This window comes from Meleagris gallopavo, chromosome 27 (genome assembly GCF_905368555.1).
Source record: "Meleagris gallopavo chromosome 27, MGAL_WU_HG_1.1, whole genome shotgun sequence".
NCBI classification, from domain to species: Eukaryota; Metazoa; Chordata; class Aves; order Galliformes; family Phasianidae; genus Meleagris; species Meleagris gallopavo.
This window is the reverse complement of record NC_139430.1, coordinates 641,587-664,377: the sequence shown is the minus strand read 5'-3', so window position 1 is coordinate 664,377 and position 22,791 is coordinate 641,587. Positions and strand designations below refer to the sequence as shown.

Below are 22,791 nucleotides of genomic sequence, written 5' to 3'. Positions count from 1 at the left end.
GCGTGACCCCCGCGCTCCCATGCCCTTAAGCCCCGCCCCCTCCCGTTAAGCTCCGCCCCCTCCCGGCATCGCCCGCGGCTACGAATCTCTCGCGCGCCTGCGGCCACGCCCAAACCACGCCCCAAACCACGCCCACTCCCCGGGAAATGCCGGCACGCGCCAGGCCACGCCCACCTCCCAGCAAGCCCCGCCCCCCGCCCCGGGTCCGCCCGGCGGCGGCGTTGGCGGTGACGTCACTGCCGCCCTCTGCGGGGCGCGGGGGGGCGGCGGCGGCGGCGGCGCTGAGGGCGGCGGGCGGCGGAGTGAGTGGGGCGGGGGGGCGGCGCGGGGGGGGTGGGAGCGGCGCGGTCTCGCGGTCCGGCCGCCATTTTGGCAGCCCCTTCATCCCCCCCCGCCCCGGGCTCGGAGCTCCGGAAGGCCGCGGTAGGCCCGGGGTGGGACCGGGGCGGCCCCGCGCGGGGGGGGAGCGGGGAGCGCTTTGGGGCCGCAACGGCGAACGGGAACCGAGGGGGGGCGGCTCGGTTCGGTGCCCCAAAGGAAACCCGGCGGGCGGCCGTGAGCGCTGCCCGCCCCGCTGCGCCCTGCGGGGAACCCCGGCGCTTTGTGCCCCGAAGGAAAGGCCGCGATGGGCCGCGGGGATCCGGGAACGGAACGGGCGGGTTAATGATCGCACGGCGCCGGGCAAAGTCCGGGCCGGGCCGGAGCGATCCGCGGGGATCCGCCGTCAGCCCAGAGTGGGGGGTTTGGGGGCACTGGGACCCTTCGGGGCGTTGGGGCCATTTGGAGGCATTGAGGCCCTTTGGGGCATTGAGGCCCTTTGGGGCATTGGGGTCCTCTGGGCCTTTGGGGTCACTGGGGCCCTATGGGGACTTTGGGGTCACTGGGGAGCTTTGGGGGTGCTGAGGCCCATTGGGGCCCTTTGGGGTCACTGGGGCTCACTCCCGTTCTGGGTGCCGCTTTTCCTTTGTGGCCCCGTGGGCTCTTTGGCTCCGTGGTTTTGTGCCCCATGGGGGGTTTTTCCCCCCGCTCATCCCCCCGTCCTGCAGGATGTTCCGGACGCTGTGCAGCTACTTCTGGTGGGAGCGGCTCTGGCTGCCTGCAAACCTCACCTGGGCCGATTTGGAGGACCGCGATGGGCGCGTTTACGCCAAAGCCTCCGACCTCTACATCACCATCCCCATGGCCTTCCTCTTCCTCATCGTACGGCACCTCTTCGAGACGTGAGTGACCACTGGGGGACCTCCCCCCCCCCCATCCCAAGCCTCCTCCCCCCGCCCCCATCCCAAACCTCCTCCCCCCGCCCCCATCCCAAACCTCCTCCCCCCGCCCCCATCCCAAGCCTCCTCCCCTCGCCCCCATCCCAAGCCTCCTCCCCCCGCCCCCATCCCAAACCTCCTCCCCCCGCCCCCATCCCAAACCTCCTCCCCTCGCCCCCATCCCAAACCTCCTCCCCTCGCCCCCATCCCAAACCTCCTCCCCTCGCCCCCATCCCAAACCTCCTCCCCTCGCCCCCATCCCAAACCTCCTCCCCTCGCCCCCCTCCCAAACCTCCTCCCCTCGCCCCCATCCCAAACCTCCCCCCCTCACACCCTCGGCTCAGCCCTGTCCCCACTCTGGGAGCTGTCGCCCATAGGTGGGCATTTGGGCTGTGTCATCTCGGAGTTCTTCTCCAAGCTCCTGGTTCTGTGGCTCCGCACCCCTCAGGCTCAGCTCTGTGTCTCGGAGGGGGCTTGGATTGGTGGTCCCAGCCCTGGGGGTCTCTGCCCGCCCACAGCCCCCACTGCAGCGCTGGGGATTCTGTGTGTGTCCCCCCCCAACGCACAGCTGTGGCTTTGTGCATCCCCCGCATCTGAGCTGCAGTTTGTTGGGCAAACAATGGGGCACAGCCTGGGGTTGGGAACAAACCGGGCTTTGTTGGGAATGGGGGAGAAGGAGCTGCTCTGCATCGCCATGCGGGGCCGCGGGGCTGACACCCAACCTGGGGCCATGGCGGGGGGGGGGGGGGGCAGTGTGGGGCAGCCCCATAGCGCCCACCCTGGATTCTGGAGTGCTTTGGGGGGGGCATCAGCCCGCAGTCACAGGGCTGGGGGTCCGTCTGTCCATCTGTAGATACGTGGCCACCCCACTGGCCGGGCTGCTGGGTGTAAAGGAACGCGTCCGGCTGAGAGCCGCCCCAAATGCGGTGCTGGAGAAGTTCTACGCCACCACCTCCAGGCAGCCCAAACAGGTGAGGGGGGACCCCAGAGAGGCCGAGGGGGAGGTGGGGAGAGGGGACAACATGGCGCTGACGTCCACGCCATCCCCCCCAGGCTGATGTGGAGATGCTGTCGAGGAAGAGCGGCTGCTCCGTGCGCCAGGTGGAGCGTTGGTTCCGCCGCCGCCGCAACCAGGACCGACCCAGCCTGCTCAAGAAGTTCCGGGAGGCGAGGTGAGCCCGGCCCGGGGTCCCATCCGGCTGCACTTGGAGGTGGAGATGCCCTGGGTGGTGCAGCCCCCCGCGGGAGGCTGTGATCTGGGAGGTGGGGGGGGTCCGTCCTCGTCCCTCCCCCCCCAGCTGCGCCCCTGAGCACGGTCTGCTTCCTTTTTCCAGTTGGCGATTCACGTTTTACCTTCTTGCTTTCATTGCTGGCATGGCTGTCATAGTGGATGTGAGTAGTGCCCCCCACCGCCGTGCCTGGTGTCCCCCCGCCCCCCATTAACGCCTCTCTCTGTCTCTCTCCCCTCATCCCACAGAAGCCGTGGTTCTATGACCTCCGGGAGGTGTGGAAGGGGTACCCCATCCAGGTGAGCCCCCCCTGCCCCATTCCCACCTTCCCACCCCTGTGGGGCTGCCCCCCATTGGATCCCCACGCTTCTGGGGGGGTCCCTCCGTCCCCAGGGTGGGCGATTGGTCGATGCCTGTGGCGGGCGGGGGGGGATGATGGAATCCCTGAGCCCCCCCCCTCCAACACATCCTTGGCTTTCAGAGCATCCTGCCCTCCCAGTATTGGTACTACATGATCGAACTCTCCTTCTATTGGTCGCTGCTCTTCAGCATCGCTTCTGATGTCAAGCGCAAGGTGGGACCCCCTGACTGCCCCCCTCCCCCCCCGGGGGTTTCCGGGTCATTTTTGGGGTAGCGGAGGGATGGGGGGGGGGGAGGGAGGGGGGTTGGGATGAGGGGAGCAGCAGGAATGGGGGGTTTGGGGCTGGTGTGACCCCCCCACTCCCCCCTTGTGCCACACACAGGACTTCAAAGAGCAAATCATCCACCACGTGGCCACCATCATCCTCATCAGCTTCTCCTGGTTTGCCAACTACGTCCGTGCTGGGACGCTCATCATGGCCCTGCACGACTCCTCTGATTACCTACTGGAGGTGCGACCCCCCTCCCCCCCGCTGCCCCCCACCCACCCGTGGGGCTTTGCCCTCCCCCCTCACCCCCCCAACCCCCCTCCCGCAGTCAGCCAAGATGTTCAACTACGCCAACTGGAGGAACACCTGCAACAACATCTTCATCGTCTTCGCTGCCGTCTTCATCGTCACCCGTTTGGTCATCCTGCCCTTCTGGTGAGCGTGGGGGCTGAGCCTTGGGGGGGAGACACCCGGTGGGGGGGGTCTGTAACGGAGCCCCTTCCCCTCCCCCAGGATCATGCACTGCACCATGGTTTACCCCCTGGAGCTCTACCCGGCCTTCTTTGGCTACTACTTCTTCAATGCCATGATGGGGGTGCTGCAGCTGCTGCACATCTTCTGGGCCTTCCTCATCATCCGCATGGCACACAAGTTCATAACTGGAAAGGTAAGGGGGGGCGCAGCCCCGGTTCTGGGGGTCTCACAGCCCCCACCTTGGGGGTGTTCACAGTCCTGGTTCTGAGGGGGGAGGAGGAGGGGGGGGGGGTGTAGGATCCCCCTGGGGTGAGGTGGGGGCTGCAGAATTGGGTGCTGGGCTGCAGTGGGAGCTCAGAGTGCTGGAGTGACCCCGGGGGGGGGGGGGGGGGGGGGGCAGAAAGAAAACGGCAGCGCTGGGGATGGGGGAAACCGAAGCCTGGCAGAAAACAGCACCCGAGTGACTGCTGCCCCCAATCCCACCCCCCCACCCCCCCGCAGGTGGTGGAGGATGAGAGGAGCGACCGGGAGGAGACTGACAACTCTGAGGAGGAAGAGGAGGTGATGAAGAACGGCCCCCTGTCCAACGGCCACCCCCCCCTCCTTAACAACAACCACCGCAAGAACGACTGAGCGCCTCTCCCCGTGGCCGGGGGGGGTCACACAGTGCCAGGGGTCCCCATCCCCTCCATCCGCCCCCCTCCCCGCTCCAGCAGAGCGAATCGGGACCCCGGAGAGCCCCTCTGCCCCCCTCAGCCCCCTCTGGGACCACAGCTCTGGGGAGGAGGGGGGTGCAAAGCAGCGTGGCCGCTCCTCCATCGCCCCCCCAGTCCTCTTTGCCTTTCACCCACTGCCTTAACGGGGTCCGAGGCGGCTCCCGCCCTCAGCGCCCCAAACTCCCCCCCATATCCCCCCCCCATTGATGCCAGTGCTGTGGGAGGAGGGTCGGGGGGGGGGGGAGGTGTCCCCCAAAGCAGAGTGGATGAAGTCGTGCTGGGATTTGGGCCAACGCGGAGCTGTGGGGTCAGCGCTGCTGCATCCTCCTCCCTCCATTCCTCTGTCAGTGGGGCTCAGCTGCGCCCCCCCCAGACCCCCCGTGGGCCAGAGGGGGCCAACGAGCAGTGATTCTGTTTCTATTTATTGGGGGGCGGGGGGAGAGGGGGCTCTGCCTCCTGCAATGAAGGGGGGAGATGGGGGGCAAGGGGGGGGAAGGACCATTAACCGCCATCAGACCAAAATGTGTCGTTTCGTTTTTGGTTTTGTTTTTGTTTTTTTTTTTCTTTTTTAAAGGTTAAAATATATTAATAAAGTTAAAAAAAAAAAAAATAACCAACTGATAATGATAAGCTTTGTTACATAAATAACAAAATGGGGGGGGGGGGGGGCTGGGGGGACACCGCGTTGTGTGAATGTTGGGTGTAGAAAACCCCATTTTATTGCTTTGTAACGACAAGAATTCTTTGCATCTCATAATGGGGGGTGGCTGCTTCTCCTCTCAGCCCCATAACTGATGTTTATTATCACCCCCTCCATCCCTACCCCCCCCCCCACCTACAGGAGCCCCCCAGTGCAACGAAGTGGCAGCAACAGTGACCCACAGCCCCAGCTAACGCAACAGGAACAGCAGGGAGGGCTGTGTGGGGTCACAGCCCCCCCAAACAGCACAGGCTCAGTTGGGGGTGGGGGTTGCAGCCCCCCCAGCAGCTCAGAGTTCAGTAAATGGGAGCCCCGGGCTCACAGCAGCCTCCCTCTGCACTCGATGGCCCCGCAGCAGCACAGCAGCTCTTTGCCCTCCACGCTGCCCACCTCGTAGTTGTAATCCCACGTCAGCTCCGTGCCCGCCCGGATCCTCCTGCAAGGAAAAGCAGCCGCAAGGAGATGCTGTTCCCCACGGGATGCTGCGGCTTCGTGGGACAGAGGACCCCCAGCCACTCCGTGGGGCACAGCGGGGTCTGAAAGCTGCCCCACAGCAGCGGCTCCAACCCTTGGCACGGCCCTGCAGCGACCGACCCCCACTCAGCCCCCTCCTCTGCACCCCGCCCCACGTCCCAGCTGGGAGGGAAGGCTGGGCCTGACCCCACAAACGGACGGAGCCCACAAACCAGCAGAGATCCCGACCCCATCCCCCCTCCCTCCATTTACTTGCTGGCGAAGAAGGCGACCCATGGGAAGCGCAGGTCGTGCGTGTCCACAAAAACGTTCTGCACGAAGAGGTTGGGACTGCAGCTGTGCTGCAAAGAGAACAGAGCTGTGGGTGCTGAGGGAGCCCTGGGGGGTGGGAGGGGGAGGCAGAAACCCTCACAAATGAGTGGCACCCCTGAGAGCGCCGCATCCCCCATCACCATCCCCATCACCATCCCCCATCACCATCCCCATCACCATCCCCCATCACCATCCCACTGCATCCCAATACATCCTACATCATCTCAGTGCATCCCACATCATCCCCATCACCATCCCCATCACCATCCCCCATCACCATCCCCCATCACCATCCCCCATCGCCATCCCCCATCGCCATCCCCCATCACCATCCCCATCACCATCCCCCATCCCCATCCCCATCCCCATCCCCCATCACCATCCCCATCCCCCATCACCATCCCCCATCACCATCCCCCATCACCATCCCCATCCCCCATCACCATCCCCATCACTATCCCAACTGCATCCCAATACATCCTACATCATCTCAGTGCATCCCACATCATCCCCCATCACCATCCCACTCCATCCCCCATTATCCCATTGCATCACCCCACTGCATCCCATATTGTCCCAATGCATCATCCCACTGCATCGTTCCAACAGATCCCACATCACCATCCCACTGCATCCCAACACATCCTACATCATCCCAGTGCATCCTCCCATCGACCCACTGCACCCCCCATCATCTCCCATTATCCCCCATCATCCCACTGTATCCCATTGCATCTCACATCATCCCCCATCATCCCACTGCATCCCCCATCATCCCCCATCATCTCACATCATCCCCTCGCATCCCTCATCATCCCACTGCATTGATCATCCTACATCATCCCAATGCATCCCATTACATCCCCCATCATCCCCCATCATCCCACTGCGTCCCTCATCATCCCCCATCATCCCTTATCATCCCCCATCATCCCACTGCATCCCCCATCATCCCACTGCATCCCCCATCATCCCCCATCATCCCTTATCATCCCCCATCATCCCACTGCATCCCCCATCATCCCACTGCATCCCCCATCATCCCACTGCATCCCCCATCATCCCACTGCATCCCCCATCATCCCACTGCATCCCCCATCATCCCTTATCGTCCCCCATCATCCCCCATCATCCCTTATCGTCCCCCATCGTCCCACTGCGTCCCACTGCCCCATCCCAGCTCTCCTGGAGCTCTGTGCTCACGTTGAGGTAGCGGCCCAGGTTCCCCTCCAGTTTGGCATCGATGATATAGCAGGACTCCTCTCCATCATAGAACTGCCGTGTCGTCCTGCAGACCGGAGCGCTGTCGCCCTTCTCGGCTGCTGCCATGTTGGTGGATTTGATGGCGATGCCGTGGGTGGATTTCAGGGCAAACCCCCGCGTGGATTTCACTGCCACCTGCCTCTTCACGGGCCCTGCAGGAGAGCGAAGGCTGGGAGGAATCCACGCTGCCAGCAGCTCCGGGCTCACTGTGGGCCCCCCCTGCTCCCCAGGTGCAGAGCAAGGCACTGCGCCATCCTCCTGCACAGAAGCCGAGTCCTGGGGCCTTCAGAACTGAGGCACATCCAGCTTCTGCTTCCACCCGGCTCCTGGGTGGGCTCCTGCCAACCCCCCTCCTCACCCTCCCACATCCCTATGAGCAGCAGCGCTGCGCTGTGAGCAGAGGCAGCTCCCAGCACCGGGAGGCCGTGGGGCAGCCCTTCGCCTCCCTGCGCTCACCTGAACCAGAGGGGTTCTTCTTCTCGTCCCCTTCCTCCTCCTCAGAGCCCGATGAGATGGTCTGGATGTCGTCGCTGTCGTTGGCAGCACCCTGGGGCTGCCCCTCCACCTTGGGCCCGTTGTCCCCATCGCTGTCGGTGCTGCTGGACAGGGTCAGCACGTCCTGCAAGTGCCATTGCAGCTCCTGAGCAACGCTGCCCCCAGACCCCCCCCCAGTAAAGGACCCCCCCACCCCGCGGGAAGTCTGCACACAGACAGCTGGCACTGCTGGGGCGGTGGGGGGAGGACGGGCTCTCTTCGAGTCCTGCAGGGACCACCCGCAGGATGGGGGACCCCCCCTTAGTGCACGGCATCCTCATCCCCCGGGTGCAGAGCAAGGCTCTGTGCCACCCTACTGCACGAAAGTCCCGGGGCTTTCAGAACTGAGAGACCCCCGCCAGCAGAAGGCAGCCTCAGCTCCCTGATAATCTCACTCAGGAGCCGCTGGCGCTCAAAGGAGAGCAGCAGATGACAAAAGAGCAGCCCAGAGGACGGCCATAGGGCAGCTCACCTCGGCGGGGGGCTGCAGGGGCCCCGAGTGCCGCCTGCTCTGCAGCAGAGCCGTTTTGCTGGTGGGTCTTCGCACCCCATCCAGTTTGGGGGGGCTGGGGTTGTAGCCGTACAGCCTGCCCAGGTCGCTGAGCCTGCGGGGGGAGGAGAGGAGCTCAGAGGGGGTTGGGGAAGCAGAGAGCTCAAAGAGAACAGCACCTCCGAGCAGCCCCGACTGCTCAGATCCCTCACTGACATCTGAAAGAGGGTGGGGAGCAGCCGCAGAACCACAGCAATTCATTCCAAGGCAAATTTGGAAAGAATAAATAATAATAAAAAGCAGGAAAATAGGATTGGAGGAACCTTACCCCAGGACTTTGCTTGAATCTTCAGGTTCCTGCAGAAGGAAGAAACGCAGAAGATGAAAATTCCTCCCTTCTTTGTGGCCCGTTTTCCACGCCCACCCTCCGCACCCACTGGGGCTCCAGGTCCCCTCCTCAGGGCAGAGGATGAGCACAGAGCACCCAAAACCCCCCAGCGCGGGGCTGAGCCCCCCAGCCCCCCCAGCTCACATCCTTCCTTGGTGCCTTTGCCTCTCCCTCCGCTCCCCCCGGCGCAGGATCAGCCCTGCAGCCTTTGGCCTCCCCTCCTTCGCTCATCTTGAAGGACGAGGTGCTGTCGTTGTCCTGGAAGCTGTCAGACACGCTGTTGGAGCTGAGCCACGAGGCCACTTTGTTCTTGCAGGTCTCCTCGGACACGGGCAGCTTGCAGGAGGCAGCTGCTGCAGCCTCATCGTGGCCGACCTGCGGTGTGAGCCCCGAGTCCTTGGAGGCCGTTTCCGAGAGGCCGTTCTCCTTCTGGCCGCGGGTCTGTCGCCTCGTGGCGTAGCTGCGCCACACCGAGCTGGCGTTGAAGCCCTCGTCCTTGCAGAAGTTGTCATCAGAGCTGTCCTCGTTGGACTCCTCCTGCTCCTCCGTGCCCGTGTTGTCCTCCTCGTCGTCCTTCAGGTCCACCCCGCTGCTGTCGGACGAGCACTTGGCGTCGCTCTCGTAGCCCTCCTTGAAGTTCTCCACGCTCTCGATGTGATCCAGGTTTGCAAAGTACTCATCCCCCATCTCCAAGCCCTCTTTGTCGGCGAAGTCATCCGTGAGGATTTTCCCTGGTAAGGAGGAAACGAAGCGCGAGTTTCCCAGTCGCTCCGACAGCCCGCAGCGCTGTAACCCCTCACTGACTGCAACGCTGGCTTTGCACTGCGTGCGCCCTCCTGCCTCTGCACAGCACCCATCTCCAGCCAAAGCTGTCGGCCCTACCTGCATAGATGCAGACGAAGGAGCCCTTGGCAATGTCATCGAGGCAGCGGATGCCCCAGCCCTTGTTCTGAGTCTTGAACAGCTGCAGCCTGACCTGCAGCCCGTGCTGGACCAGGCGGTTGGTGCACATGTTGACGTTGCATTTGCACCTCTTGTTACACTCGTAAACCCTGAAAGAAAGGAGAGCAGAGTCAGCTGTCTGAGAGCAGAGCTGTCCTCCCCTGGGGCAGACAGGTCGGAAGGGAGGGGAGAGGCAGATAATGGAGAAGGGAGGGGAGGGGAGGGGAGGGGAGGGGAGGGGAGGGGAGGGGAGGGGAGGGGAGGAGAGGGGAGGAGAGGAGAGGAGAGGAGAGGAGAGGAGAGGAGAGGAGAGGAGAGGAGAGGAGAGGAGAGGAGAGGAGAGGAGAGGAGAGGAGAGGAGAGGAGAGGAGAGGAGAGGAGAGGAGAGGAGAGGAGAGGAGAGGAGAGGAGAGGAGAGGAGAGGAGAGGAGAGGAGAGGAGAGGAGAGGAGAGATGCCCGCTCACCCAGTTGGGAGGCACTCCTCCAGCCTCTTGTGCTGGTACCCCGAGTTGGGGTTGATCTGCCCTCCCGGGGTGCAGCCGGTCGCTTGGACCGTCAGCTGGTGACAGGCACACTTAGATCTGCAGGCAGAGAGGAATAAAACTCACCCGAGCCCCCGGAGAATCGACTCTGCACACCGCTCTGGCAGGAAGGGAAGGCTGAGCCCTTCCGTGTGCGGGAGGCAGCGCTCAGGGCCAAAGCCGTGGCCCCACGTGGCCCCGCAGCTCCGCAGTTCGCTCAGCCCAGCAGAGGGAAAGCGGAGCGGCAGGGGTCACCTACTTGTCCCTGCAGCCGTCCCTGCAGTCGCAGCCCACGAGGAACTCCCAGCCCGTGTTGATGAAGACCCCCTTGCCGGGGATGCGCTCCTTGCTGTAGGCCACCTGCGGCGGCGGCGTGCCGTCGATCTCGTTGACGCAGGACAGCGGCACGTCCTCGCGGCCCTTGGTGATGTCGGCGATGTAATAGTAGGGCTTGTAGGGCTGGAATTTGCGATCCACCAGGACGTAGGGATCCAGGCAGAACATCTCCAGGAAGAGGAAGTCGCAGTCGGTCTCGAAGAGGTAGCGCTCGATCTCGGCCATGCTGCGCAGGCAGAGCCCGCACGGCGTCTTGTAGATGACGTGGAAACCCATCTTGCGGTTCACCCTGCGGCGGGCCGTCATCCTCCTGAAGTCGTAGAGCAGAGGGATGAGCAGGGGGTTCTTGCTGCGGTACTGATCGCTGCGGATGGGCCGCACGCGGGACAGGCAGGCGTAGCTGCAGACGTGGGGGAGGTAGAAGAGCTTCTCCAGCGGCGCGCGGTACGACGGCTCGTTGGGCACCCGGTCCAGCATGCCGTGGAAGGGCTGCGCTGAGCCGGCCGGCCCGCTGGGGAAGCTGCCGGGGGAAAGGTGGACGGTGAGCACCCACGGCTGCAGGAGGGGCCCCTACTGCTCCTTTTATCCCGCTAAGGGCTTTGGGTGCTTTGTTCCCATCGCAGCAGCTGCTGCGGAGAAGGAGCTGGGGGTCCTGAGGGATGGGAAACTGAACGTGAGCCAGCAGGGTGGGATTGCAGCTCGGAAAGCAAACGGGATCCTGGGCTCCAGCAGCAGAGGGGTGGCAGCAGGGACAGGGAGGGGATCGTCCCTCTCTGCTCTGCTTTGTGAGGCCCCATCTGCAGCACTGCGCCCAGGACTGGGGCACCCAGGACGAGAGAGACAGGGAGCTGTTGGAGAGGGTCCAGAGGAGCACAGAGATGAGCGGGGGGCTGCAGCACCTCCCTGCAAAGCCAGGCTGGGGGAGCTGGGCTCGTTCAGCTGGAGAAGAGGAGGCTGGGGGGGAGCTGAGTGCAGCCTGCAGGACCTCAAGGGAGCCACAAACAGGAGGGGAGGCAGCTCTTGGGAAGGGGAGATGAGAGCAGGACGAGGGGAATGGCTGGAAGTGGAGGGAGGGCAGCTTTCAGCTGGCTGTCAGGGGGAAGTTGTTTGCTGGGAGAGCGGGGAGGTGCTGGAACAGCTGCCCAGAGAGGCTGTGGATCCCCGTCCATCCCTGGAGGTGTTGGAGGGCAGCAAGGATGGGGCCCTGGGCAGCCTGGGCTGCTGTGAGACGTGGAGGTTGGTGGCTCTGCATTGGTGTGGGGCTGGAGCTTCGTGATCCTTGAGGTCCCCTCCAACCCAAAGCATTCTGTGATTCTGCTCACACACTGGGATGGCTCGGTAGCTTTGCTGTTGAGTTTGGTTAGTCCTGAGCTGCAGCGCTCCCTGAGAGAGAGGCAGAGCACGTCCCAAAGGGGGGGAGCATCACCAGGCATTTCTGAACAGAAAACCACCGCCAGAAGGGAGCACAGGAGGCAGCAATAAGCTGCCTGCAGCCTCACAGCACACAGATCAGCAGCTGCAGGGCAGTGAGACAAAGCTGCCGCCATGGAAGAGCCACCTGCAGACACAGATTAACACCAGCTCCCCTTGGAAGCCCCAGAAAGTTCATAGAAACTTGAGCCCTTCGCAAACAAGCAGTTCCAGAGGCTCTGGCCAGGGGTGAGGACTGGGCAGAACCGATAAGAGACTTTCCAAGCTCACACCAACGACAAAAGGCAGCCAGCAGTTGTCAGGGAGGGACAGCGAGGTAAGGAGGTGACAAACGATTGGGACCTGGCAAAAACCAAAGCAAACCAACCCCCAATCCCTCCCAGCACCGCGTGCTGCCGAGGGCTCTGCTGTGCTCACCGGTGCTGCTGGGCTGCAGCCGCTCTTCCTGGTGCATCGCTCAGCACGGGCGGTGAAGGCGACGACTGCCCCGATCCGGGCCGGAAGGATGTGCTCTTCTTGGCCACCTGCTTCCTCGACTGGGCCAGCAGACCATCAGAGCACCTGCAGGAGGGAAGAAGGGCAGCAATTGGCAAGGTGCAGCAGCCCAATTCCCCCCCAGGTTATTGACAGCATCCTGCCACCACGCAGTGAGCAGCTTCATCCTCACAGCCGTGCAAACCCGGGAGCGCACGGCATCACAACCCTGCAGCAGCCCTGCGGTGAGTGCTGACACACAGCTGGTTGTTGAAGGGCACAAAGAAACCCTGCGCCAGCAGCAAGGAGCACTCAGAGCCCGGGTTTGTGCTTCGGCACCCAGCAGTGGGAGGAATCAGAGGTACAGAGCACTCTGTAGTCTGTGCCAAGCAACCAAATGAGACACAGGATGTAACAGCAGCACCCACAGAAGGGCTCGGGGGATCCCTGATGGCCCTTGCAGGGGATGCACAGCAGCAGAGAAGAACTGCAGAGATCCTCAATCCATTTCTATGGCTGAAACAGAACGCAGCCCAGCCAGCCACCGGCTTCCCACAGGTGGAAGAACACAGCTGTTACTGGGGCAGAAAGCAGCAGGGTTTGACAACTGCAGCAAACCTCTGCTTGAAAGGGAGGTGTAAAACACACCTTTAAATCTCAGGAGCAAGAGAACAAGGCTGCTGTCAGCAGTGTTATAAAGGAACAGCAGCGAGCAGCTCCTTGGCACCACAGCAAGGCTGAAAGCGGAGCTGGAGGGGGAGGAGAGCTGACCCTCCCTCAGAGCAAATAAAACAGGGCAGCGAAGGAACCATTCTCTCAGTTTTAATAATCTAAGAACCAACGTTTAACCCCAAAGTATTCCTGGAGGGGCAATGATGGGGAAGGGCTGGCTTTGAAACAGCCCGATACTTAAAGGCAGGACGAGGAAAGTCTGTAGCGTGCGCTTGATTAGATCTGACAACAAGATCCTGAAGTCAAAGCCACCGTCAGGAGAGGGAAGAAAAAGTGTTTCTGTGAGGATGGTTAAGTGGGAAAGGAGAGATTCGTTGGGCTGTGAGCCTGAAGATCCCGGCCATCCAACTTCAGTGCCTTCCTGCTGTGCCCCGGGCAGCTCGGGGTGCCCCACTGCCCCCCACGTCCTGGGGGAGCCCCATGCAGGAGCCAGCACTGCTTTCTGGGGGGGTCTCCCCCCCTGGCAGAGCATCTCTCCTTTCGGTTCTGCTGGAGAAGAGGGGCCAGATTGCAGCTTCACTTCTCACGTCTCGGCCAGGATGGCACAAGAAGTGCGTTTCCTACTGAATCCCCACATCCAGGGGCAGCCCGAGTCCCGTTGCACTGCTTTTGGGGGAGAATCCCATGCTGAGAAGGGAGCTTTGGGGCAGATGGGGTTCTTACGCACTGCTACAACTACAGAGCACCCGGGGAGTAAAACTTCACGTGCTGCACGGCTTCCTCACAGCTGGGGCACCTCCTCTCTCCTCTCAGCCCGTGCAGCACAACGCAGTGACAGCAGAAAACGTGCTGGCAGGGGGTCAGGCGTCCATAAATTCGGATGGGAAATCCACAGTGGTGACAAAAATGAACGGGGGCAGCTTCCCTCTCCCCTGTGAGGCTCTCAGGGTCCCACAGCACACACTCAGGTGTCCCGCTGTTCTCAGCCACGCTCCCTCCATCACCGTGCTGAGTCCTTCCTCCATCCAGGCCTCCTCCAGCACTGTCCTGGCCCTCCACGGTGGTCCCCCCCGGACCCCCAGCAGCAGGAGATGCGCAGGGAGCTCGGATGGAGCTCAGAGTGAACACATTTGGTCCACGAGCACCCGGACCAACAGCTGATCCCGAGTTCTCAGCGCTCTGTAAGCCATTGAGTTCTGCCAGCAGGTCGCTCCAAGCAGAGGAATGCAAGGCAGCCGAGGACCAAAGCCTGGACGTGACACGAGGGAGCAATTCAGATTTTCAGAAGAGAGGCAGCAAGCTTTCTAACTCGGAAATGCAGCAATGTGTGCAAAGCTTTAGCCCTGGCTAAAAGCAGCATCTGGCTCAGGGGCGCTCGGCTCTCAGCTCCCCCGCCCCCAGCATCTCCTCCTGCAGCCTTTCCTCGTCGGCTCTCCCCAGAAGCAAAACTAGAAACGTCTGCACAGCCAGGAACCGAGCAGAGCCACGAAGGAAACCTGCACCCGAGGGCTCTGCTACGCAAAAAGAGCAGTGCCCAAAGGGCTGAGCACTGCGGACGGAACGCAGAGAAGCAGAGGACTGATCTGGGTACTTACTCCACCTCAGAGGGCTGCGGAGAAGCGGGCTGTGCTGCCAGCGAGGCTGCCTGCATCTGCTCCAGGGCTCTGTACTGGGTTCCAGCTCCAGTCAGATCTTGTGTATACTGCACGACGGGGCCTTTGCTCCGCACAGCGCCTTGGGGGAGGAATAAAAGAGCTCAGCATCAACACAGAGTCCTTACAACAGCCAGAGATTGTCCCATCAGCCACGAAACACGGATGCGGTCCCCAAGGCAAGCAGAACAGAAGCACTGGCCATTAACAGCGGGCCACTGGCAAAGCTTTGAGTCACAGCCAATCAACCCAGGCAGATTCTGCCTGTCTCTGCCACATCCAGCAGGCAAAACCCGCTGCAAATCCTGCATCTCTGAGAGTTCTGCTAAAAACTCCACCACAGAACACGCAGCCAACGACCCCAGGATTCCCAGATAGGCAGGAAAGCAAAAAACGCTCCGTACCAACGTTGGGACGAGTCCTTGCCTGTCCACTCTGCTTCTTTTCCTGGGTGGAGGCAGTGGAGGTTTTCATGCTGAACATGGGCTCGAGGCGCGTGGATCCCCGGTAAATCCACTCACAGCGTTTGTCATCCTGCAGCAAGGAGAATGCAACACTCACAGCATCTACAGCAAGAGCTTCCTAGATGAGGGATGCAGAGCCAGGAAACGTTAGTGATGCTTCTAAAGCCAGCAGAACCCAACCGAGAAGAGCTAAAGCGTTGATGTGAAGCTTATGGAAGGTCATGCAAACAGTGAACCGTGCCCAGGTGATGTTATTTAGACAAGAAGGGACCCAAGCAGGCACCAGTGTGCTCCTCTGCTGCAATGTGCACAAGCTGAGCCTGCAGAATCCTGCAGCTCCTGCTCAGCTGCTCAGAACAGCACTCCTACTGAACAGAAGGTGCTGCTGGGAGCTTACAGCAGGAAAGGAGCAGGACAGAACTGCTGCAGACGATGAATTCTGCTTTGTAACCATCTATAAAGCACTTTGCATGCACAGCTGTGGGAGCAAACCGCAATTAGAAGGGCTTTTGGAGCTTTCATCGTGCAAATAAAAGCCTCACCTTCCCAGCAAAGCAGAGATTAGCAGAACGTGTGCCTGCTCCAGAGCCCCATCTGACACCAGCAAGGAACCTGGGTTCCATCGGGCCCACAGGTTCAGCTCCACACACAAAAACACCCCCGTCCTCCCTCCTCAACGGGAGAGGAGGAATGGCCGTACCAGGAAGAGGATTTTGACCAGACTGCTGTCCACCTCTTCCACCCTGGATTTCCACCAGGTCCCCTCCCACTCGGTTTTGATCAGCTGGCCGTTCTTCAGCAGCACCATGGGCCGGTTGGGGTAAGCACTGATGTACTCCTCGATGAAGTCCCGGCACGACACGTCCTCTATGTCCTCCCACGTCTTCTTAACTGCACAGAAAGGGGCAGAAATGAGGTTGGGGAAAGGTCCTTCGGTTCTTTTTCAAATGGATTTTTCTGCTAAGAGCCATCGGGCAGCAGGGCACACAGCCACCCCCAGTGTGCAGGGAGCTGTGCAATAAAACGCTGCTCCCTCCCATTCTGCACGCAGAGCAGATCTCTACAAGCACAGCACTGAAACGTGCCCGACCTTCATGTTCCAGATAAGCTCTTTGTGTGCCCACAAGCACCCTGAGTAACCCCAGCATGAGAACACAGGCAGGCAGAGGTCACTCACGCGGCCTGCAGACTGGGTACAGCTCCCACTCCTTGACGTACGAAGCGTAGCCATCATCAAAGAAGATCAAGAACCTGGATAACAGCACACAGAACACCCGGGTAGTGTTGGGCTTGGAAATGCCACTGAAAGAAAGCAGAGAAACCCCACTCTGCCACCTACAAATGCCCTGGGTCAGGCGTGGCACACGAGGGTGGACAGAACCGATTGCTCCTGCCCAGAGCTCCAAGCTTTGCAGCGCTGCTGCCTCCCTCAGTGCTTCTGAACCACTCTCCCCAGCCCTGAGCTACGTCTGCACTCCCAAAGAGAACACACAGAAGCTGCCCAAAGGCTTTCCAGCAGCACAGCACAGCCAGGGCCTCTCCCCCCCCCGGCTCCAAACCCCTGCGCCTCCACCACAGGAGCTGAAATGATGGGGAAAAACAAAGAGTTTAATTGCTCCTCATCTTCACGAAGGTGTTTTCAGAGCCTTTGGGCAGCAGAAGAGCTGCATGCTGTGACTGAGAGCAGCACGAGGGGAGAACTGGGGGAGGGCACACGGGAGGTGTGTGTGGAAGAGCCCAGGGCTGGAGGGGAGATGGGGCCCACAGGGCTGAACCGCACAGCTCAGCGGTAAGGAAAAGAGATAAGGAAAAAAGATAAGAATAAAAACATGCCCCCAAGCAACAGTTTGGATGCAGGGCTGTGTCAGCGTTACGAGAGATCAGCAGAACAGCCAGGAGGAGCACATTTGCAACACGACTAATAGGCACAGAGCTCTGCCCAGATATCCCACACTTATCAGATGGAACTTCACACGGCTGGGAGGAGCCACATCTGAGCGTGGGAGGGTGATTAAACCCTCTGTGAATCTTCTCAGAAAGACCACAAACCAAAAACCACATCCAAGGGGTGCTGCCTCTCATCTGCATGCAGCTGAGGGGACTGCTTTAGACCTGCTGCTGCTCCTCCTTACGTGGCCAGGCAACACTGCTGGCACAAAACACTTCAGGGCTCCTCTTTCCTCGATCCACGCCCTGAGCAGGGCAGGCTGATATCTGCATGATCATTTGAATGAATTACCAAACACAACTTCTGACTCAGGGATCTGAGTAACACAACAGAAGCTCCACCCAAAGCATTCAAGGATAAGAAAAAGTGAAGAAACAACACTGAGCACCACCCCGGGGAGGTCAGAAAGCAGTTTAGCTTCCACTTCAGCACGTTTCCTTCTAACTGAAAACAAAAAAAAGGAATAAAATGGTTGTGGAGGAGAACGAATACCTGTCTTTGTTCTTCAAGTTTGGTGTTTCAGCCACTATGCCAGCATACAGCCAAACCTGATCCCCATCTTTGTATTTTGCCACAACTCTGCTCCCAACGTAGTGTTTGTCCGGGGAGGGGTGATAGTCGTAAGCGATGTGATTGCCAGAAAGCAAACTCTTCCCCTTATTGTCAAACTTCACTTTGTACTTCTTACCAGCACCTGAAAGACGTTTCAGCAGGGCGGGATCAACAAAGGCACCGTGATTCAGGAAAAGCTGAGCACCACTGAGCCACGCTCAGAACCTACCGACAGTCTGGATGGCAATCAGAGTCCCTTTGTGCCACGTTTTGGTTCTCTTCTTGCCCAGGATCCTCATGCCAACCTTCAGATCGCCATCATTGCTGAGATCACCCACCCCCACAGCAGGTCCAGCAGACTGGAGAGCACCAGGAGCTTGCTGAGGGGTTTGTGCATCTACCCAAAAAAAACCCAACAACCAGCCACATTAGAAACATCCCAGAGACTCATTCTGCTGTGCTTGCAACTGGAAGCACATCTGTCAGACCCAAAGCAGAGAGAACCCCTGCTTTGCTCTGCTGCAGTCAGCAAAGTGCCTCAGCCCTGTAGCATGGAGCCACCAGCAAGGGAGGATGGCACAGCACTGAAAAGCTCCCATGTCACAAAAAATCCAAACATTTGGATTTAGAAAGGATTTCAAGAAACAAAATGGAACCCGCACACCCCAATGGGCCTTCCCAACAGGGACATAGCAAAGCACAGAGCTGTATTTTTCCTTTCCAAAATGAAAACCAACAGGCCCAGGATCCGGGCAGCGTGGAGGCTGGGGCCCACACGAGTGCCAGCACACAGCAGCCAGCTGCAGGAAGCTCACGCTGACCTTTCACCGCATCCTGGGCGTTTGTTCTCCTGTGCACAGCATCCATAAATTTCTGAACGTCCTGGGCTGACCTTCTCATTGCTGCCATGGCTTCCCTCAGCTGAAGGGAAGGAAAGGGAAAGAATATGAAAGAGTGGGGATTTTTACCTTCACTGAATACAACAGCAAAACCCCACCGCAGAAGTGCACCATGATCAGTTCTGTGCCAACTCACCAGAGTCTGATCCTTGGGAACCTTGGGACTGCTATCACCTGGGTTTAGAGAGAAAATAAGGGGTTTAAAACATACTGGGGAGGAAGAAGCCACCCTAGAAAGTCACTGAAAGAAAAGGGACCGGAGAGAAGCATCTGTTCAAAAGCATCCTCTGGTCCTGCCAGGAAATTCATGCAAAAAAGGCAATTTTACTTCCAATCATTTCTAGATGCAAGACATGCTGCACTTGCAGCTCCTCCACAGCAAAGGCAGCATTTGATGGGACAACAATCCCAGTTCAGCACCTGAACAAGCCCAAACTCCAGGAACTGTGGGGCAGTTACAGGCCCTGGGAGACGTGACAGTGCTGATGCCCTCACGTGAGCTAATGGCACTTCCCAGCTGCTTTAGGGCCACTGTGGCTGAGGGGCAGCTCTACAGTACCCCAATTCTGATCCCCCCTCTGCTCCAGGATGCTCCTACCCCCACTCCTTCCTCATCACCACAGAGCACGATAAGATACTGAACTGTTCTTCCACCCCGAATCCACACTCATGATGTCGTCATCGTCGTCGTCCGGGATCTCAATCACTTCTGTGGGTTTGGCAGCCAAGTCCTCCTCCTCAGAGCTGCTCTCACGGTACTCCAGGCCCAGCTTGGAGTACAGATCCTTTACCAACATCTCACATTTATGAAAGTCTCTGGGGTGGGAAGAAAGAAAGAGGGAAGAGACAAGAAAAGATAAAGCGAGTCCAGACGTACGTCCCACAGCATTGCAGAAACAAACCAGAAACCATTGCAAAACTCCCCAGGAACCACTGGGGAGCTTAAAATTAAACACAGCCCTCATGAGGTGAGGGAGAAGTATTCACAAGAGGGATTCACAGTCACGGAGTGATGACTTTAATTATCCCTCGATAATCACATACAAGTCAATCAGCACGGCATCAGCCTACGTGGAAGGGAAACAGGCAGCGCCCAGAACACCAGACTTTGCCACCCAATCTGCCTCATCTCTGCTCTCTGAGACCCAACTCAGACGCACAACCACAATTCCAGGTGTGCTCACCTCCAAGCATCATCAAAGAGACGATCGACGTGAGCCACCTCCTCTTCCTTCTGTTTCACGTACATCTCCAGCTCCTCCAGCTGCTGCTTCTTCTGCTTCACGTACTCAGACTTCTCCAGCTCCTTGTTGATGATGTCCTCCAGCTCCTCCATGGAGATTCCCATCTCCTCCATCACTTCTTTTTGCAGCTCTTTGATGTCCTGGCAATCCATTTCTGCTCCACCCGGAACCACAGAGGGGTGAGTCCACCGTTTGTCCCCCCCACTGCTCCGCTCCATCCCGGCCGCCTCCCGCTGCCCTACAGCTCACGTTTCTCCCCCATTCCCACCCTCCAGCCCTGAGAACGCAAAAATCCAACGTCTCTCTGAGGGCCGGGAGGAAGAAGAGAGGAAGGGAACTCGGAGGGGCCGTGCTGCCCAACGGGAACTGGGTCCCACCGCCGTGCTGGGGACGCAGCCAGCGGCACACGGAGCTCCTCCCGCTCCCCTCGGCCCCAAACCCCCCAAACTCCCCTGCGCTCCTCACCCCCCGCACCCCGTGCCTCCAACCCCCCCCAGCCGCCTCCCAAACCCCTCAGCCCCCCCCCCGCTCCCGCCCAACCCCTCACCGCTCACCCCTCCCCTCCCGCCTCTCCAACCCGCCGGCCCCGCGCCCACCTCGGCCCCGCGGCCCAGCCGGGCCCCCTATTGCTGGGATGGAGGCTGAGGAAGGGGTCGGGGGCGCTGGACCGGAAGTTGCATGCCGTCACATCCGGCAGTTAGAGGAAGTCCCGATTCTCCCACTTGAGGCCGGCGTTGCGCTACGCATGCGCGAGAGGCGGGCCGCCGCCGTGAGCGGCGGAAGTGAGCCAAGGCGCATGTGCGAGGAGAGAGGCTGGGGGGGGCCTTAAAGGGGCCGCGTCCCTGCAAAGGCTCAGCACTGCCACCCAGGGGACAGAAGGGGTCGGGGCCGGGGGGGCTGTGAGGGGTCCGAGGAAGGGAAGAGAAAAACGGCTGGGGGTCTCAAGGAGATGAAGGGCCCTGGGGTGCCTAGAGGTAATGGAGACTTGATGATCTTTAAGGTCTTTTCCAACCTGAGCGGGGGGGCGCGGTGAAGCTCTGGGAGCACCCAGTGGGGAGGGAGAGCAGAGAGCTGCCCTGCTGGGGGTCCCGGGGGGGGCTCAGTTGATCTGCTCCTCCTCCCAGGTGGAGGTGGGGATGGCGCTGTAGGGGTCGATGATGAGCTTGGCGCAGCGAACCATCATGGCCAGAAGGAAGAGGCACGTGAGCACCACGAAGGCGATGGCGAAGCCCTGATCCACGTCGATGGCCATGCGGGCAGCATTCAGGTGTGCAGCCCCAGCCGCATCCTGCAGGGCAGAGGAGGGTGGAAGAACAGAGGCAGCAATCACAGCACAAAGCACCCCACTGTTCCCAGTGGCAGCCCTTCCAGCTTCCCTTCCCTGCACAGCCTCCCCGCTTCCAGGAAAACCCAGGTTAAAAGATGCCATTAATGTTGGGTACAGCCATACTGGTGCTTGTTAGGCACAGCAGGACTTGGCTGAGGCCCCACAGAATCAGGGAATCGTGGAATCATGGAATCACGGAATCATGGAATCACAGAATCACAGAATCACAGAATCACAGAATCACAGAATCACGGAATCACGGAATCACAGAATCATGGAATCACAGAATACCTCGAGAGGGGAGGGACCTGTAAGGATCATTGAGTCCAGCAGACGTGGCTCGGGTTAGGAGGGGACAGGAGCATGTGGGAAAGCCATGCTAAGCAAACAGGGGTGTACAAACAAGAGCAAAAGAGAAGGTTTGTTCAGGCTGGTGCCAGAAAAGCCACCAAACTCACAGATTTGTTTGTGTTTATAATACTCCAGGAGCAAGCAAACACAGCCCCCATGAATGCCATCACCCCATTGAGGTGGGACCCCAACCTCCCAGCTCTGAACCCTGCCCTATGTGTGCTGAGTGCCCCTTACCTCCCTCCAGATGGACAGATGGACAGACAGACGGACTGCCTGGCCCTGTGCCCTGCTGTCTGTGGCTCTCCCCAGCCAATTGGCCTCATGAATAGTGCAGGGATATGGTGACGTTGTGGCCTGCTGTCACCTCATCGGGCTTCATGAATACTGCAGGGATACGGAGGCACTGGGGCTGGATGTCACCTCATCAATACTGCAGGGCCGCGGTGACATCGGGGCCATCAAAACACCGCAGACACACAGCAGCATCACCTTTCAGCTGCTCCCTGCAGTGGGGAGAAGCGATCCTGTGGATTAAAGGGGTCACGAAGCACTCAGCACCTCCCGCCAGGCTTTGTGTGTGGCTCTGGTTGAGCAAACTGGGACCCCCCCCAACAGACAGCCCTGGGTCCCCCCCTCCCCCCCAGCCCATGGGGTGACCTGCAGTGGGGCAGGGGCTGCTGTGGGCTCTGAGCAGTGCAAAGCTTTGGGATCTGCAGCATTGAGCTCTGAGCTGCTCTGCAGTTTGGAGCTACCAGAGAGCAGTGCAGGAAGGAAGAGCAGCACCTCCAGCAGCGCCACCTCTTAGTTTTGTTGTATTTATTATATCACCAATCCAAACCCCACTGCTGGTCCCAATCCCAGTCCCCAGCTCAATTCAAATCCCAGTCTCAATCCCAACCCCTCTCTCAGTCTCAGTCCCAGTCCCAATATCAATCCCAATCCCAATCTCAACCTGAATACCAGTCCGAATCCCAATCTCAATCCCAACCCCAGTTCAAATCCCAATCCCAATCTCAACCCAAAGCCCAGCCCCGTTCCCAATCCCAACCCCCCCAGTCCCAGTCCCAATTCCAATCCCCACCCTTCAGTCCCACTCCAAATCCTAATCCCAATCTCAGTCCCAGCCCCTCTCTCAGTCCCAATCCCAACCCCAATCCCTATCTCAACTCAAATCCCAGCCCTAATCCCAGTCCCAACCCTTCAATCTGAATCCCAGTCCCAATCAAAACATAAATTCCAGTCCCAATCCCAATCCCAGCCCCTCAGTCCCAGTCCCAATCCCAGTCCCAATCCCAATCCCAACCCCTCAGTCCCAATCCCAGCCCCAATTCCCATCACATTCTTTTGCTCGGGACAAAACAAATAAACAAAGTGACGTCATCACTCCCGACATTTGGCCACGCCCATCTGTGACCACGCCCATCTGTGACCACGCCCCAATCGCAATGTGGGCGGGGCAGTCTCTCTTTAAACGCCACGCCGCCCTTTCATCCCGCCCCCTCCACAACG

At 59.9% G+C, this 22,791-nt stretch overlaps 3 protein-coding genes and 1 long non-coding RNA gene across 6 annotated transcripts; 2 read left to right on the top strand and 2 right to left on the bottom strand.

The window, feature by feature from the left end:
- Nucleotides 1-154: 154 nt before the first annotated feature.
- On the top strand, nt 155-4,917 carry CERS2 (ceramide synthase 2). Of its 2 annotated transcripts, none has more exons than XM_085210056.1 (11): nt 155-302; nt 1,047-1,220; nt 2,110-2,227; nt 2,310-2,428; nt 2,591-2,648; nt 2,734-2,784; nt 2,967-3,059; nt 3,229-3,357; nt 3,443-3,549; nt 3,628-3,781; nt 4,090-4,917. In XM_085210056.1, the coding sequence occupies exons 2-11, from the start codon at nt 1,048-1,050 to the stop codon at nt 4,219-4,221; spliced, it is 1,134 nt and encodes a 377-aa protein (XP_085066182.1). In that variant the 5' UTR covers nt 155-302; nt 1,047; the 3' UTR covers nt 4,222-4,917. The 2 variants fall into 2 exon arrangements, with proteins under 2 accessions (XP_085066182.1, XP_085066183.1); XM_085210057.1 differs by having other exon boundaries at nt 282-423.
- A 72-nt stretch (nt 4,918-4,989) lies between these two features.
- On the bottom strand, nt 4,990-19,753 carry SETDB1 (SET domain bifurcated histone lysine methyltransferase 1). 2 transcript variants are annotated; one of them, XM_085210034.1, is made up of 21 exons: nt 19,542-19,753; nt 19,001-19,173; nt 18,494-18,531; nt 18,280-18,379; nt 17,688-17,855; nt 17,399-17,600; nt 16,136-16,209; nt 15,659-15,849; nt 14,899-15,076; nt 14,438-14,576; nt 12,114-12,257; nt 10,189-10,785; nt 9,873-9,989; nt 9,348-9,517; nt 8,610-9,196; nt 8,406-8,434; nt 8,060-8,192; nt 7,510-7,672; nt 6,994-7,205; nt 5,731-5,819; nt 4,990-5,440 (listed from the first exon to the last, which is right to left on the bottom strand). In XM_085210034.1, the coding sequence occupies exons 1-21, from the start codon at nt 19,751-19,753 to the stop codon at nt 5,323-5,325; spliced, it is 3,834 nt and encodes a 1,277-aa protein (XP_085066160.1). In that variant the 3' UTR covers nt 4,990-5,322. The 2 variants fall into 2 exon arrangements, with proteins under 2 accessions (XP_085066160.1, XP_010722271.2); XM_010723969.3 differs by having other exon boundaries at nt 14,899-15,028.
- On the bottom strand, nt 19,615-21,664 carry CTXND2 (cortexin domain containing 2). Its single transcript, XM_085210060.1, has 3 exons — nt 21,517-21,664; nt 20,614-20,889; nt 19,615-19,755 (listed from the first exon to the last, which is right to left on the bottom strand). The coding sequence occupies exon 2, from the start codon at nt 20,851-20,853 to the stop codon at nt 20,701-20,703; it is 153 nt and encodes a 50-aa protein (XP_085066186.1). The 5' UTR covers nt 20,854-20,889; nt 21,517-21,664; the 3' UTR covers nt 19,615-19,755; nt 20,614-20,700.
- On the top strand, nt 19,646-21,551 carry LOC146542662 (uncharacterized). Its single transcript, XR_014879859.1, has 3 exons — nt 19,646-19,780; nt 20,726-20,868; nt 21,415-21,551. It is a non-coding gene; the product is annotated as an uncharacterized LOC146542662 (long non-coding RNA).
- Nucleotides 21,665-22,791: the final 1,127 nt, after the last annotated feature.

Coding starts and splice junctions, on each gene's coding strand:
- SETDB1 (XM_085210034.1), bottom strand. CDS start 19,753: ATGGATTGCCAGGACATCAAAGAGCTGCAAAAAGAAGTGATGGAGGAG. Junction 18,380..18,493: donor TTCCCAAGGATCAGACTCTG/GTGAGTTGGCAC, acceptor CCTTCCCTTCAG/CTGAGGGAAGCCATGGCAGC. Junction 7,673..8,059: donor CCCTGCAGCCCCCCGCCGAG/GTGAGCTGCCCT, acceptor TGGCACTTGCAG/GACGTGCTGACCCTGTCCAG.
- CERS2 (XM_085210056.1), top strand. CDS start 1,048: ATGTTCCGGACGCTGTGCAGCTACTTCTGGTGGGAGCGGCTCTGGCTG. Junction 1,221..2,109: donor GTACGGCACCTCTTCGAGAC/GTGAGTGACCAC, acceptor GTCCATCTGTAG/ATACGTGGCCACCCCACTGG. Junction 2,429..2,590: donor AAGAAGTTCCGGGAGGCGAG/GTGAGCCCGGCC, acceptor TCCTTTTTCCAG/TTGGCGATTCACGTTTTACC.
- CTXND2 (XM_085210060.1), bottom strand. CDS start 20,853: ATGGCCATCGACGTGGATCAGGGCTTCGCCATCGCCTTCGTGGTGCTC.